Consider the following 13,449-nt stretch of genomic DNA (forward strand, 5'->3'; position numbering starts at 1 on the left):
GTTGTGTTTGCAGAAAAAGAAAAGGAGCACAAAGCTCCCTTTATTTTATTAAAACCAGAAGTTGTTTATAATTCTGTGGCCAGTGTGATATTTCCTGATAATGTAAAAACTCAATTCAAAAAGGAAATAATGTGTTACCTTGCATTGTTCCCTCAAATAACTTAGAGGGAGATAACTTGATAAAAACATTTCTATCACACCCTCTGGTTAGTTAAGTGTAGTTGTTATGTTTCCAAAAATAGATAGTCTCTGAGTGTGCCTGAAATCTGCAACATGGAGGTCAGTTCTGTGTTATGCGTAGCCTTCTCTGCCACAGCTGTTCTGCCTTAAAATTGTCATGGACTTTTCCTCTGTCTGTTTCTTTAATTCACTCATAATTTTGCATCGTTCGACAAAGTAGCTGCATGCTTGTAATCAGGGAGAGACAAGCTTGTAATCAGAAAGTAGCCAACAATAGTTGTTTGACGCCAGAAAAATAAAAAACGTTCAGAGGTTTGAAATAAGGGAAATTATCACTTTTTATGGCTTCTGGCAAAACTCCATGACTAACTTCCTGAAGAAATGTATCTACTAAATAATGAATAATGAACCAATATCTCTTTAAGCTCTCCACAAAATTGCTTCTTTGTCTTATTTTGTCTTTGACTTATAATGTTTTGGCTTTCCCAGCATTACTGATATTAAATCAGCTTGCTGACTGTGGGGATGTCTTTGCAAAGAGAGTGGCCAGGAACTGAGCAAAGCCTGGGAGGAGCAGGCTGGGGCGGGAGCTGGGAGATCGGGGCCGTTTCAAAAGGAGCGGGATGCTTTTCCTTGTGCTTAGCCTCAGGCATAGACATGGCTTACTCCTTCCCTCAGTCAAGAAAAGGAACTTCAGAGGCTTAAACATACACTTGGATGGCTGCTAATGAGACTGTTCTGTCTCTTCATACATTTCAAAATCTACATGCCATATTTCAGTCTCGGGCCTTCTGGGTGTTTGTGTCTAATTAGGCTGGAGGGCCTCCAGTTTGAGATTACCTATGCTGCTTGGTGCCCAATTTCTTTATATGACTTTGGCAATAAAGCAGATTACCGTGGGTTTATGTGCAAGCAAATTAGGGACAGATGTAAGCATTCTTGTAAGCCCTATTCCTGATTTCTTAGCACGGATTGAATTCCACCATCATCTGGTTCTTTCTACATAAAATGACAGGTGTGCCGATTATAGCATATTTGTAACTAGGCGTGCTCTGTAAGATGCGAGGCTTTTAAATACCTCATCTTCTCTTGCTTTTTAAAAATTTTTTCCAAGGAAGAAACAATACTGCTTCAAGAAAAGCTTCCCAGTTCCAGATAGAAATAATGGAAAAGAGGAAGGGGCTCTGAGCAGACCTATACGTGGTACAGCAACAAATGTTTTAAGTTTATGTTTTCGTAACAGCCCAGAGTAGAATGGAGAAAACACAATACATAGCACGTGAATTGGTGTTTAGCTCTATGAAGTAATATTCCATTGTTTAGGACTGCTATTTACTACTACTTTAAAAAAAAAAAAAGTCCCTGTGCATTATAGGAGGAATATGGAAAGACTGCTATGGCTGTCTCCTCGGTCATCACTGAATAAATAAACCAGATCTTAACTCTCCAGATTGTTGTCCACTTTTTAAGTGCTAGATCCACTCTTAGGATGTTATCCCTGGTTTTGTTATGCCAAAGCTTGAAGTGAAATCCCAATTCCAGTGAACTAAATGACAAAATTTACTGAACAATTGTTTCATCTTGGATGTCAGGAGAACTGGATGCATATTCAAAGGCAGATGCCACCTTAAATGAACCTTAAAAATATTTAGAAGGATGTGTTAAAATGTGATTTGTGAAATGCTGGGTGGCAGGGGTGAAACCCAAATATTAAAATACTCTTATAAATGAATAAACCAGTTTTTCAGGGTGATAGCAAACATCTACAAATCTTCCACTACTTGGCATCCTAAAGTCTTACATAACTGAATATAGATTTTAAGTAAGTGCCTAACTTCAGACACTGGTAGGTGAGTATTTTAGATTTAAATCTACAAAGGTAACGCACTCCAGAAAAAATCAGATTCTTCACAGTTATAATTTTGGAATCGGAAATATTGTGTTTGAAAACAAAATTCTTCATGACCTCATTAGGAAGACCTAATAATAACTGTCTCCTGACATCCAGACTCCTCCTTAATATAAATCTTAGGGATCTTCACCTCAGGTCCCCCTGTGACAGCTCTACGGAAACGTTCTGACGCCAAAATGGCGAGGAACAGTGCCCCATGAAAAGTGAGTGTCTTCTGCCTGTCAGGCTTCCAGATTTTTGCTTGTGATTGTGCAGTTGGTAGAGTCAATTTTATTTCTTTGAAGAAAAAAGATTACAGGTGTAGAACTGATAACCTAATTCTTAGATTTAAATCATATGATATTAATGAAGCAATTCCACATTTTAGAATGCTCTAAAAAAATCAATACCTTGTGTTTACAGGACTTGGAGCCATGGTAAACTCATTATTCCTAACATTGCATATATTACGAAAAAGAAAAAAGGCTGCCTGAATGTCAGATAGTGACAAACGTGTACATCCAACAGAAATACCGTGCAGCCATCTTTTTATAAGCAACTTTTATATTAAAGGAATTTCCTTCCTTTATGAAGTGCTGAGACAGCTGGGACAGGCAATCACATCTGAAATGTCTCTGCTTTCATCTCTGGAATAGGGAGGAGTAAGCAGTGAAGGGGCATTGCCTGGTGGCCAGAGCAGCCAGAGAGGCTTGCTCCTGAATGCTCAGAAGTGGGCATGCCTGTCCTGTTGAAGGTCCTGTGCCCTGTCCCCTACCTCCCCAAACCATGGTGACGGACAACCTTGCAATGCCTTTGGAACCTGTGCCTGAGCTTTGTGGCGTGAGCCTCTATCTATTTGGGAATATAGTAGCGCACTTTGATGTATCGTATGGTCATTCATTTTCATAGAAAGCAAAGTGACTGCTCAATAATAGAATGTGCCTTCAGAAGAAGCTGAGCTACTTTTCATGGGAAAACTAACACTTTAAAACCCCTTTTTCATCCCGTAACATTCCAGAGATCAATGTAAATCTGCAAATGTTAACCTTGAAAAGGAAACTGTTTGATGTTCGTCCCTGAAAGAGGAAACACAGGTATTCTTGTGTCAGAGAGCAAACTTTGGAGATCTCAGAAACTACAAACCTGAGTGCACCTGGTCTTCGCCAAAACAGTTTTATAGTGAACCGCTTCAGAAGTACTTTTAGGTATATCAGATACATGTTTCTCAGTGTTTCAAATGTAAAGGAGAGGATAAATGCCTTAATAAGTTAGGAAGGCAGTAGCCTCATTTATCACAAAGATAAGAGGAACCCAGATGACAGAATTATCAATATTGTGGAGGGGAAAAAAGCTTATGGTAGGATGAAGCAATGTACTGTAGTGGGTTAGTGACTTTGCCTTTTGGTCTCAGAACACTAACCTGAACTCTGAAAAAGTGTTTGGGGAAGAAATGTTCTTAGAGACCCGGTCTGGACTTTGTGTGATGGTACAAATGAAATGCAAGTGGCATTTTGGGGTTTTTTTTGGTGTGTATAAAATTGGAGTAGGACTCTGTGGTTTGGATCATTCTACTTTTTTTCAGCACTTTCTGAAGTCGTTGCAGCTGCAGCTTGGCTGTCATGTTCTTCCTTTAATTGGAAGCTGGCCAAGGGGATGGTTGGCAAGCCTGTTTTTTGGAAGTCTGGACATTATCTTGCTGCTTTGGGGCCTCTGCAGTATTAATAAACCACGAATAAACTTCCTGGCATTTCTTTAACAACATTATGGTTAAAGAACAATCAGTTTAAGCCTTCAGAGAATAGCTATTGCAGAAGAACAGAAAACACAGTCCACTGACATCTAGCAAATGACTCTTTTCTTTGCTAAAGCAAAAAGGATTGTTGGATCTTTGCACGGCAGAAAAAATAGTCCTGGGACATAGTATGAATAATAAAGTACCACTAATAAATATAGCCCTTCCACTGTAGAGTCTTATGCATACTGGTTAAGAATCTCTTTTCCTCACTTGATCTGCATATGATAATCATTGAATTTTGTGTCCTGATCTTGAGTTTACGTTCTGGAATCTTATCTTGAACATGCCATTCAAGTTGCTATCTATCTAGTGTGTATCTCAGCTGGCCAGAGCCAAGAAAATATGCCTAGATTTAGCAGGGATCTACTTGACTTTCCTTGGACGGGGGCCACAGGCAGAATTCCTCTGCTGTATATATGGAGGACCATTAAAAAGCATGTTCTGTAGAAACCTGCTGTGTAGTGGTGCTGCAGGGAGAGCCAGGAGTCCCTGTGGCCCGTGCTGCCACTCTTTGAGGAGCTGAGTGGCATGGCCAGCAAGAAGCCCCCATCTGTGCCATGAGCCTTTGGTCAGCAGCGTCTTGCAGGTGAATTTTTCAACAGCAGAGAAAGAGACTCTGGGGGATGCACGTAAGGATTTTCCTTGGCGGTGTAGTTCTGTATTGAGTGTCACGGTAGCTGTAGTCAGCAATACCGCAGCTTTTCCTCTCCTACAGCGTATCTCTGTATGACATGCAAATCACTAATGAGTAGCTAATTAGGCATAAGTGATCATGATTTTATTCTGTTTTCCTGTAATAAATATATTCAAGTCCCTATTCTCACTGGTTTATGAAAATGACCAATTTCATAGTGCTGGAAACTAGTTTCAAGACTAAAAAAATGGTAAAACATTTTCTTTTTTCTGTCTAAGAATGTTAAACTTGATGACCAAAAAGACAAAGAAAACCCACAAAGAAAAATTATTACTATGGAAATCCCCAAGTGAGAAAGTAGGGGTGTGAAGGTTTTATAAAATAAAAGTTAAGAACTTCAGGATATTGATGAAGGCACACAAAAATCTCAATGGCGAATAGAATTATAGATGAAATATCTTTTTCTTGCCTTTTTTTTTTTTATTTTAAAGAAGCATAGTAAGAACAAAAGTAGTCTGAACAAAAGAAGGGGCCATTGCTGGGTGAAAAATGTCCATTAGAATTAGAACAAATTATTCATTGAATTACTTCTCTTCTTCATGTGTCAGTAAAGGACAGGCTGCTGCACCTCTGCTGATGGTGATCATGAAGTATATAACACCCTCCACCTTTGCTGTGCTGCTGTTCTACTGTGTGAACTGTTACTATTAGGCTTATTTAAACATCTGGACCTGACAACTGATACCCAGAAGTTTTTAAAGTATTCACTGGAGAGTTCGGTGGGTTATGAAGCATGAATTTTTCAATATGCTTTGAAACTCAGAGAAATTAAAGAGAACTTGGGAATATGTCACCAATGCTTTAAAAAGGAATCTTCTGGATAATTGCGAGCCTATCAACTTGGCTCTGGTCCTGGAAAAAGTAAAAGAAATTCTCCGACTGGACTACATTTAAACTTTCTATCATTCTTTAAGACTAGTCACCCGTGATTTTTGGAAAACAGATTTTATCAGCCTGACTCTTTATTCCTTTCTTTATTCTCTTATTTGAGAGATAACAAATACAGTTTGATCAATGCCATCATGTTGAAGCAATATATAATGTGCTTTTGTGAGGCATGATTTGTTGATCAAGTAACTAGACTGAAATGAAATCAATTTGATGCTTCTTAAATGGACTAAAAGCTGGCAGATAGGCTATGAAACATGACTGTAAATGGGGAATCCTCACTGAATATGTGCCTTTCTGTTGGATCCTATAAGAACATCATGGTTAGCCCAAGGGATCTCAGATGTACAGAAACAGGTTCTGCTCCACGTTCTCAAGAAGCAGTAAAATTTAGAAGTTTGATCTTTAGAAAGTCCATCACATTTAACTACAGCCCTGATTATCTGTCCATTTTCTGCTTACGCTGTTCACTACTGACAGGGCTCTGGAAGTAATGCATGAAAAAGTCTTGCATCTGGAACAGTTAATGTTCACCTGCATGGCTTTCACGTTTTTGCTAATTAAAACACAGCAATGAAAATTACTATGCCGTTGAATCCACATATTTCATATAAAATTAGTAAAGTTAGTAATTATAGGTACCTTTTGTCTATCACTTTTGTCCACTGGAACAATTTGTCCTTCCATCCTACTAAAATTGAAAATGATGAAGCTGTCTTGCTTTGCAGAGGACTTTGAAATGACATGCCCAGATCACCTAGAAACAGAGCCAGGACTAGTATCTGTGAATCCCAAGCTGCTTTTGTATCCACTGGACCATGCTGAGGACACCACTAAATACAGAATTTGGGAAGTGCCCAAGTGCAAATGCATAACCAAATTTCAGGTCTTGCTTTAGGAATATACTAAGAATGTTTTTTAAAACTGTGATGATTAAGTTCTTTTTCAAATAGATTTTTTTTTTAATTTATAAAACTATAAACAGAAAATGTGACTCCCCATGCTTGTTCTCAAGAACAAATTTAAAATTTTTCCTATGACTATAAAAATACTTGCATTTTTTTTCCCTATTCCAGTTACTGCATTGAAAGCCTACCCTTTGTTCATGTTCAATTCCTGTCTTCAGTTTACCTGTGGTAGCAGCCTACTGCATGCATTGTCTATATTCTCCAGCAGTTGCAGCAACACTTACATGTAGGAGCTGTTTATAACATCAGTAGAAGCATATCTTTCTCCTCTTTGAAGTTGTGCCTTAAAATGATCCTTTCTGTGCAATTTTTAGCATGAATTGAATTTCTTGTAAGAGCTGATCATTTCCCAGCAGGCTTAAAAACAACATCCAGTTGCCTTTTTTTTGCCCCTGCCGGCCCCCAGTTTGTGCTGAGCTGTGCCCTCCTGTTTTACAGCTGGATTGGAGGCGCCTCTGATAAAGGGCTGTCTATTGTTCAAATGGGACTTAGTGTAATGGTATCTTAGTCTTGAGTCCAGGTCTTTAAGTGTTACAGTCTACAAATTACCATCCTTATCTCTTTTTGTCTTACTCTGTCTTGCCAAAAGAATGAACAGGGCTGTCTCAGTCGTAGCCAGGACTATCAGTTTCCTCACTGAGAAGACAAGAGGGTTCCTGCTATATGTGTCTATATTCCACATGACCTGCCTGCTGGTAGACATTGCAAACTCATCTGAGAGGACTTCTGTTCACCTGTCTGACATCTCTGCTCTGAAGATTCTGGTTATTAAAGCATCTGTATGAAAGATACTGGCTGCTGAATGACCAGCCTCGATGGAAAAGAAATACATGCAGTCTAGCACCCAGCCATAGTGTTTTGTATGACCGGTAGCTATTTATGGATGACTCCTAAACGCAAGCACTGAAAGGTTTAGCAAGATGTACAGTGTGTTATACTTTGCCCTTTCCACAAACATCAGGGTCACAGCACTAAAGAACTGCAATGAGGTCATAAAAATATTCTTTTTTTTCCAAGCTTTAAAGATCAGCACTATTTGTCATGGAGCAAAATGGCTTGGAAGTTGAACTTCTGTTCCCACAATTGTATTTAAGAAGTGCTCATGAATCTTGACAGACTTATGAGTGATTGTAAGCAGCTGAATGAAAACAATAGGCCTGCGATAGCCATGGGACATGGGTGGGCCCCACCGTCAGTGTATCTGCGCTGATGAAGTCTTGTGTGGCAGGTAGGCTACGTCAGGGCAGAGCCCCGGGAGCTCAGGCAGTCACGCTGCAGCATGTTTGAGCTTCAGTTCCAGCTATTCCTCAGCTGCTCAAACACTTTATCTGGAGAAATGTGTTAAATAAAGTGCATTTTGCATGCTTTTTTTAAAGAGGCTGAACTGTGTCTTCCCATGATGCAAATTCACATCTTACTAAGAACATGCTGGCTGTCATAGCTTTAACCCCAACCCACTCTCTTGGTTCGGGGAGACATATGTTGCCAGCTCAAGGCTGGCTCAGAGAGGGGTAAATACAGATGGGTCCATGTATATGTGTGCTCATATATATGTTTATAGCTAAATGTTGTATTAACATGAGTATAATTAACTGAGGAAAAGATAATTTCTGGAGAAGTTGTCTAGGACTGAAGGTCTTATGTGGCCAAGGGCAGAAAAGCTTACAAAGGGATGAATTTTCTTGATGCCAAGACCTTATTTCTTAAAAGATGAAGAGAAGATACAGAAAGGGAGAATCAGGATATAAAAGAGTGAAGTGGTGAGATTGTTAATTGTGGTAATTGAGGATAGACTGATAAAGGGAGAAGTTGCTTGTAATTTACTGCCCACTTACTTACAAATTACAGAGGGAAAGAAATAGCTATTCTGCACACCCTGATATGACAAAGGCCCTTTTCCATCTGTAACTAACTAAAAATCTACTGCTGTTTTGTAATTCCACGTAACTGAATCAGAACCAGTAAAACATTTTGCTTCTTTATTTTAAATGCAGTTGCCTTTGGGTAGAAAATGTTTCCTAATGTCTCCTAAACTCTTCAAGTGATGTTTCTGTGACTATATGAAGATCTATTCTACACAAAGGAATACTGCAGTCTGAAATCTGTATTTTGGGATCATGTTGTCAGATAAATTTCTTTATAAGACATGACAAGCTAAATAGTTAATTGCATTGAAAAGGCTTTACATTTAAAGATTATTATAATATTAAATTATATATAATTTTAAAGGAAATAACGTATTGATCTGTAAAACATTGAGAAGATATTAGTTCTGTAAAAAAATATTTCTGGAAATGTATTACTTAGGGCTAAAAAGCTGTTTATATACCACATCTTTTATATCCCATGTATATTAAATGTAGTGTATTCTGTCTGTAAAGATCTTCTGTGGCTTACTGTTTGATCTGAACACCATGTAATGAAGAGTTCTGCTTGTGATGAAATTTTGTGTAATTGAAAGCCCAGATGAAGAAGATGCCTAGTAGGGAAGGAATAAAGTGCACAAGCTATAAATAAATAGACGCTCTGAATTTAGTATACGAGGTGCTTTTTACTTCTACAACCTGGAATGCTAATTTCAAAGAAGAAACCACAAAAGATGGAAAGAAATTGCAACTACTGTCACACTCAAAAGGTCTGTGTGACAAAAGGCAGGTGAAAGAAAAGGTGAGATCACAAAAGAGATATTTTTGCAAGAAAAAAAAGAGGCTCTTACCAGACTACAAATAAAACCAAAATGCGGTGAAGAATTACTGGCCTTTAGAAACTGGGTACTTTAAACAGCGGAGGGAATTCCGTAGTGCCAACAGTACTGCACAGGTGGGAAAAATTGTATCCTATTTATTGCATTTTAATTTCTATATCAGTCGAAGTACGTCGTTTTCAGAAAAAGAGATGTGATCTGATTTTCTGGTAATTCAGACAACCCATTATGACGTTTAATTTGCAAATGTTCATGACCTAGAACATTTCACTAAGCAGCTGATAGCGTGAGGAAGAGTTAAAGCTACCGGTTCAGCTCCTGCTGTGCAGGGAGTGTGTTGGTAGAAGTAGCTGCAAAAGAGTAAGACAGATCTGCAAGTCGGGCTCCTGCTACATCGGCTTGGAATGAAATCGATACTTGGATGAGACGGGATTTTTGTCCTCCGTGTTCTTCAAGGAGATACACACATGGCAAGGATTTGATGAGTGGAATTGTTAGACTATATCTGAGCAGTGCTACACAGGGACATAATACTTTGTATCCTCAAGTCTCCAGGGAGAACTACAAGACAACAGGATTAACTATCGGAGCGGATTTGCTCTGTAGACAGAAACTCTTGTCTACATGATTGGAATAGATAATTGATGGAAGAACAGATAGTGCAGACTTCTGGAGCAGATTAGTTTTGCACTTTTCTTTTTCTCATTACAGCCTTTGTCATGAAAATGGATATACTTTATGCCGTTTTCTGTTCTCCTTACAGTCATTACACTGGAAATGTTATCACTTTTGATTTTTCCAATTTTTACATTCCTATAATTATTTTCTTATAATATATTCTCTGTTTCAGTGTCTTTATAAAAAAATTAGCATTGGTGGCATTTGGTAGGAAATTATATTCTTCCCTGACAAGCTAAAGATGGTATTGTTTAAAGGAATAATTAATTATCTTAGGAAGCCATTTTCATTAAGACCTAGTTTTAATAGCTGGTTAAGCATAAGAAAAAGTGGTGAGGAGGAGTTTCTGTAGACGCTAAGAAGGGAAAGTGCTGTATTGCTCTAGTCTGACTTCCAGCACGAAAGAGATCCAGGGGTTCTTGCGTCTGACTCTTTATATTGCTAGAAAGTCATCTAGCTTTGATCTGCCAGGGGCAAATGATGGAGGATCTAATACAAGCTTTTGGAGAGCAATCCGATGACTACTTATTCTGGTGAAAACCAATGAAATTGAAAATAACTGGAATAACTTTCTATTTGTGGGATGAATTGTCTGTCACAGGCATGCAACCTTAAAAAAATCTTTTAAAAAGTTTAAATCTTTAGAAAGGGATACTAGCTTCGAAGAGGAATTAATTGACAGATATCCTCTGGCTTCTGCTGTGCTGGATTTCTCATTTCATAAGCTCTTACTGTTCAAACCATATGCCTTACTTCTAGGCTGAAACTATCTAGTTTTAGTTTCTAGATTATGCATTTTTTACAATCTTTTTCTCTTTTATATTATTCAACATCAAAATAATTAGCAGGGATGTCTATTTTTGGTGTCTGCATGGTTTGCAGGAAGCATAGATTTGGTTCAGTTAGGTCACTCGGCACCTTCAGTTCCCACCCCAGTCAGGGTTGAAGGGATTAAAACCCACACAGAATTCTTAATTGCCTGTAATTGCTAAAGAATATTAATAGGATAAAGTTGGACACCAAAGATCAGCAACACTTGCTTCTCTTCTGTACCTCAGGCACCTGATGATAGCAAATTGTAAAGATTGTGTCCTTATTGCCCTTGAAATGAAGCTAGACTCTGAGAAATACAGCAAAGATGTATAACTGATAGGAATGGTATTTCTTAAAATTGTATGTTGGTACACGTGTGTTCCTGGAGCTTACTGGTATCCCACTGATTAGATGTTGCTGACTTATATAATATCTACATAAAATTTATCTCCCATTCTTATAATAAGGTTTTCTGGACAGAATGCGTTCTCACCTACGGTAATGTTAGTTTTCCACATTGGTCTTCTAACACACTGGCTTATACTTTCATTTTCGTGCCCATTAAAAACAAGCCTTAAAATGGCTTAAAATGGGCTGCCCCCTTTTGGAGACAATCAGACTTTGTTTCAATGGTATTTCAGAGCAATCCTGAGGAGAAATACCAGTAATCTAAATAGAGAATCCTGAGCAAAGCAAGCCACTGCAGTGCAGAACATAATTCATAGAAAGCATTTGACAATAGCGTTTTTGATGATTCATTCTCCTGACTCGGATAACAGAGAGAACCAGGCATGGGAACAGTGTATTTTTGCAATAAAAGAATGAGAGATGCAAGGGCACACTTGTTGTGATGACCCTGGAAAAGATAGCACGTTATTCTGGTGTCCGTTCTGGGCCAGGTCGTGGTGGGTGGGGGAGAGGGAGGGAAAGCACAATCGGTAAATGTACGAATACAATATAAATTAGTGAAGGATGTGGGGAAAATGTCTAACCAAGTATAGCTGATGACATCTTTTATAAGTCTGGCTGGTAAAGATCATTTCAGTTGCTGTAGGGCATGCAGTATTGTGTGACATCCTAATTTTTTTCATAAATTGCTCTGTGAGATGGGGGCAGTTTTGCACAAGATTGTTTTCATAGTGTTGTGTCTTGTATTTGCATTACCCTGTGACTAACTAGTGATGAGGTCTGCCTGAAGCTTTATGCACTGCTGAGCTGCAATAAAATCTCTCCGCCCTCTGAGCACTCCAGTATCTGATATTGTGGTTGTTTTAAAGGGATTATTTTTTCTTGTACAGGGGCACCGATATGGGCCTCCCTTGTCTGCCTGGCTACGTCTGTCGTGGAGCTTGCTGGATTTTGGTAGCTTGGTAATGCTTGCCCCTTTGTAGAATTTAGTTGAAACCACCTGCATGTTTAAAAGTGTGGGGACAAAAGTGCCAGGGTTCGGACAATCCTGTTTCTCAAGGAATCCATCTTAAAATGAAGAGCACAGAATTAGTGTAGCTCTTGGTAGCCAGTAACTCCCTTGAAAAGAATTGCCATGCAGTGCGGTCTTCCCAGGGAGGCCCCTATTTGGGAATTTTTCAACTTGAATTGGGGCAGGAGGGAAAGCCAGGTGCATTGTGCCTGCGATTTGCAAATCTCACACCACACGTGGTCCAGCCTGATGTGCCTGAGAGCCCTCGGCACACGACAAGTACATACCTAGTGACATGCTGAGTCGGAGACTGTAAGTATCCCAGAAACAGAAGGATCCCTTTTGCAGGGCAGTCATGGCCACATTTTTAATCCGGTCAGAAGCCTTTTCCCTGTCTGCTGCTGAGATGACCTTCAGTAAGAGGGTGGCCAGGTGTGGGATGTACAAGTTGCTGTGGTAGCATTGCTCAGGGCCTGGGCAAGAAATGGTCAGAGGTGCCATGCGAGACATTTTCCACTGAGCCCCGGCTTTCTTGCAGTCTTGGTCCTGCCGTGAAGGTACAGTGGTTCTTCTGCACGCCCGGCTGCTGGTCAGGGCCACCTGCAGCTGGACTGCGCTGTGGGTACGCACAAACTCTGGTGACACGATGGCAAGTGTCCTGCCCTGCCACTGCAAGCAGGTGTGGGCTTGCTTGGCCCGGGAGGTCCAGCACTATGGACAGACACTTCATGTGGAGTGCAAAGTACTCATCTTTTTGCTGGCTGCTGCCTCTTTGTGCTGACCTTCAGAGGATGGTTCAGGTTTATTTTTGACCAAGGAAGCATGGGAAGGTCCTTGAAACCCAGGGAGACTGAAGGGAGATGGGGCGATACAGGTTCTCCCCCATCTTTAATTTTGTTGCTTTCACTGCTGCCTCTACGTGTTTATGCACACTAACTTCGTAAGAGCATGGCAGTCTGTAAACTTTACATCGTCTTTCCTTCAAAGATGGCTTATCCTGGCTGGGGAGTCTTCCGCAAGACTATATGAGTCACAAAAAGTAGCAATATGCTAAGTTAAATACAGTAAATGATTTATCTCCTCTCCCTCTGGTTTGTGTTTTGAAATGTACGCTGCGCGGTTTGATAGTTTCCTACCACTGCTGCCAGGCCACCTGTCCCGCACCGCGTCCAAGTCTTTGTCTCCAAAAATACCACTGCAGCTCAGACAAACAGCCTGGCAACCATGCCAGGGAAGACCTTTAAAATGATGATCTCGTATCGCTGCAATGGGAGAGAAAGATATATTACACATCTGACCCAACGCTTCAGAACTACAGAGCTGAAAGTACCATGGCCATGTCTAAAATGCACGTAGTGAGTTGATCAGCCTCTGGAAACGGGCATCGTCTGGCTTCACAATAGTTAACATAGTACTAC

General features: G+C 39.8%; 1 protein-coding gene across 1 annotated transcript in view; it reads left to right on the forward strand.

The window, feature by feature from the left end:
- The window catches only part of LOC115343559 (translation initiation factor IF-2-like), a 42,166-nt gene extending 33,687 nt beyond the window's left edge, over positions 1-8,479 (forward strand). Inside the window, exon 5 of the mRNA XM_030019618.1 lies at positions 7,006-8,479. Within this exon, the coding sequence (XP_029875478.1) occupies positions 7,006-7,201 (196 nt within the window). The 3' untranslated portion in view covers positions 7,202-8,479. The remainder of the gene's footprint in view (positions 1-7,005) is intronic.
- The last annotated feature ends 4,970 nt before the right edge of the window (positions 8,480-13,449 follow it).

This window comes from Aquila chrysaetos, chromosome 7, assembly GCF_900496995.4.
Source record: "Aquila chrysaetos chrysaetos chromosome 7, bAquChr1.4, whole genome shotgun sequence".
Classification (NCBI taxonomy): domain Eukaryota; kingdom Metazoa; phylum Chordata; class Aves; order Accipitriformes; family Accipitridae; genus Aquila; species Aquila chrysaetos.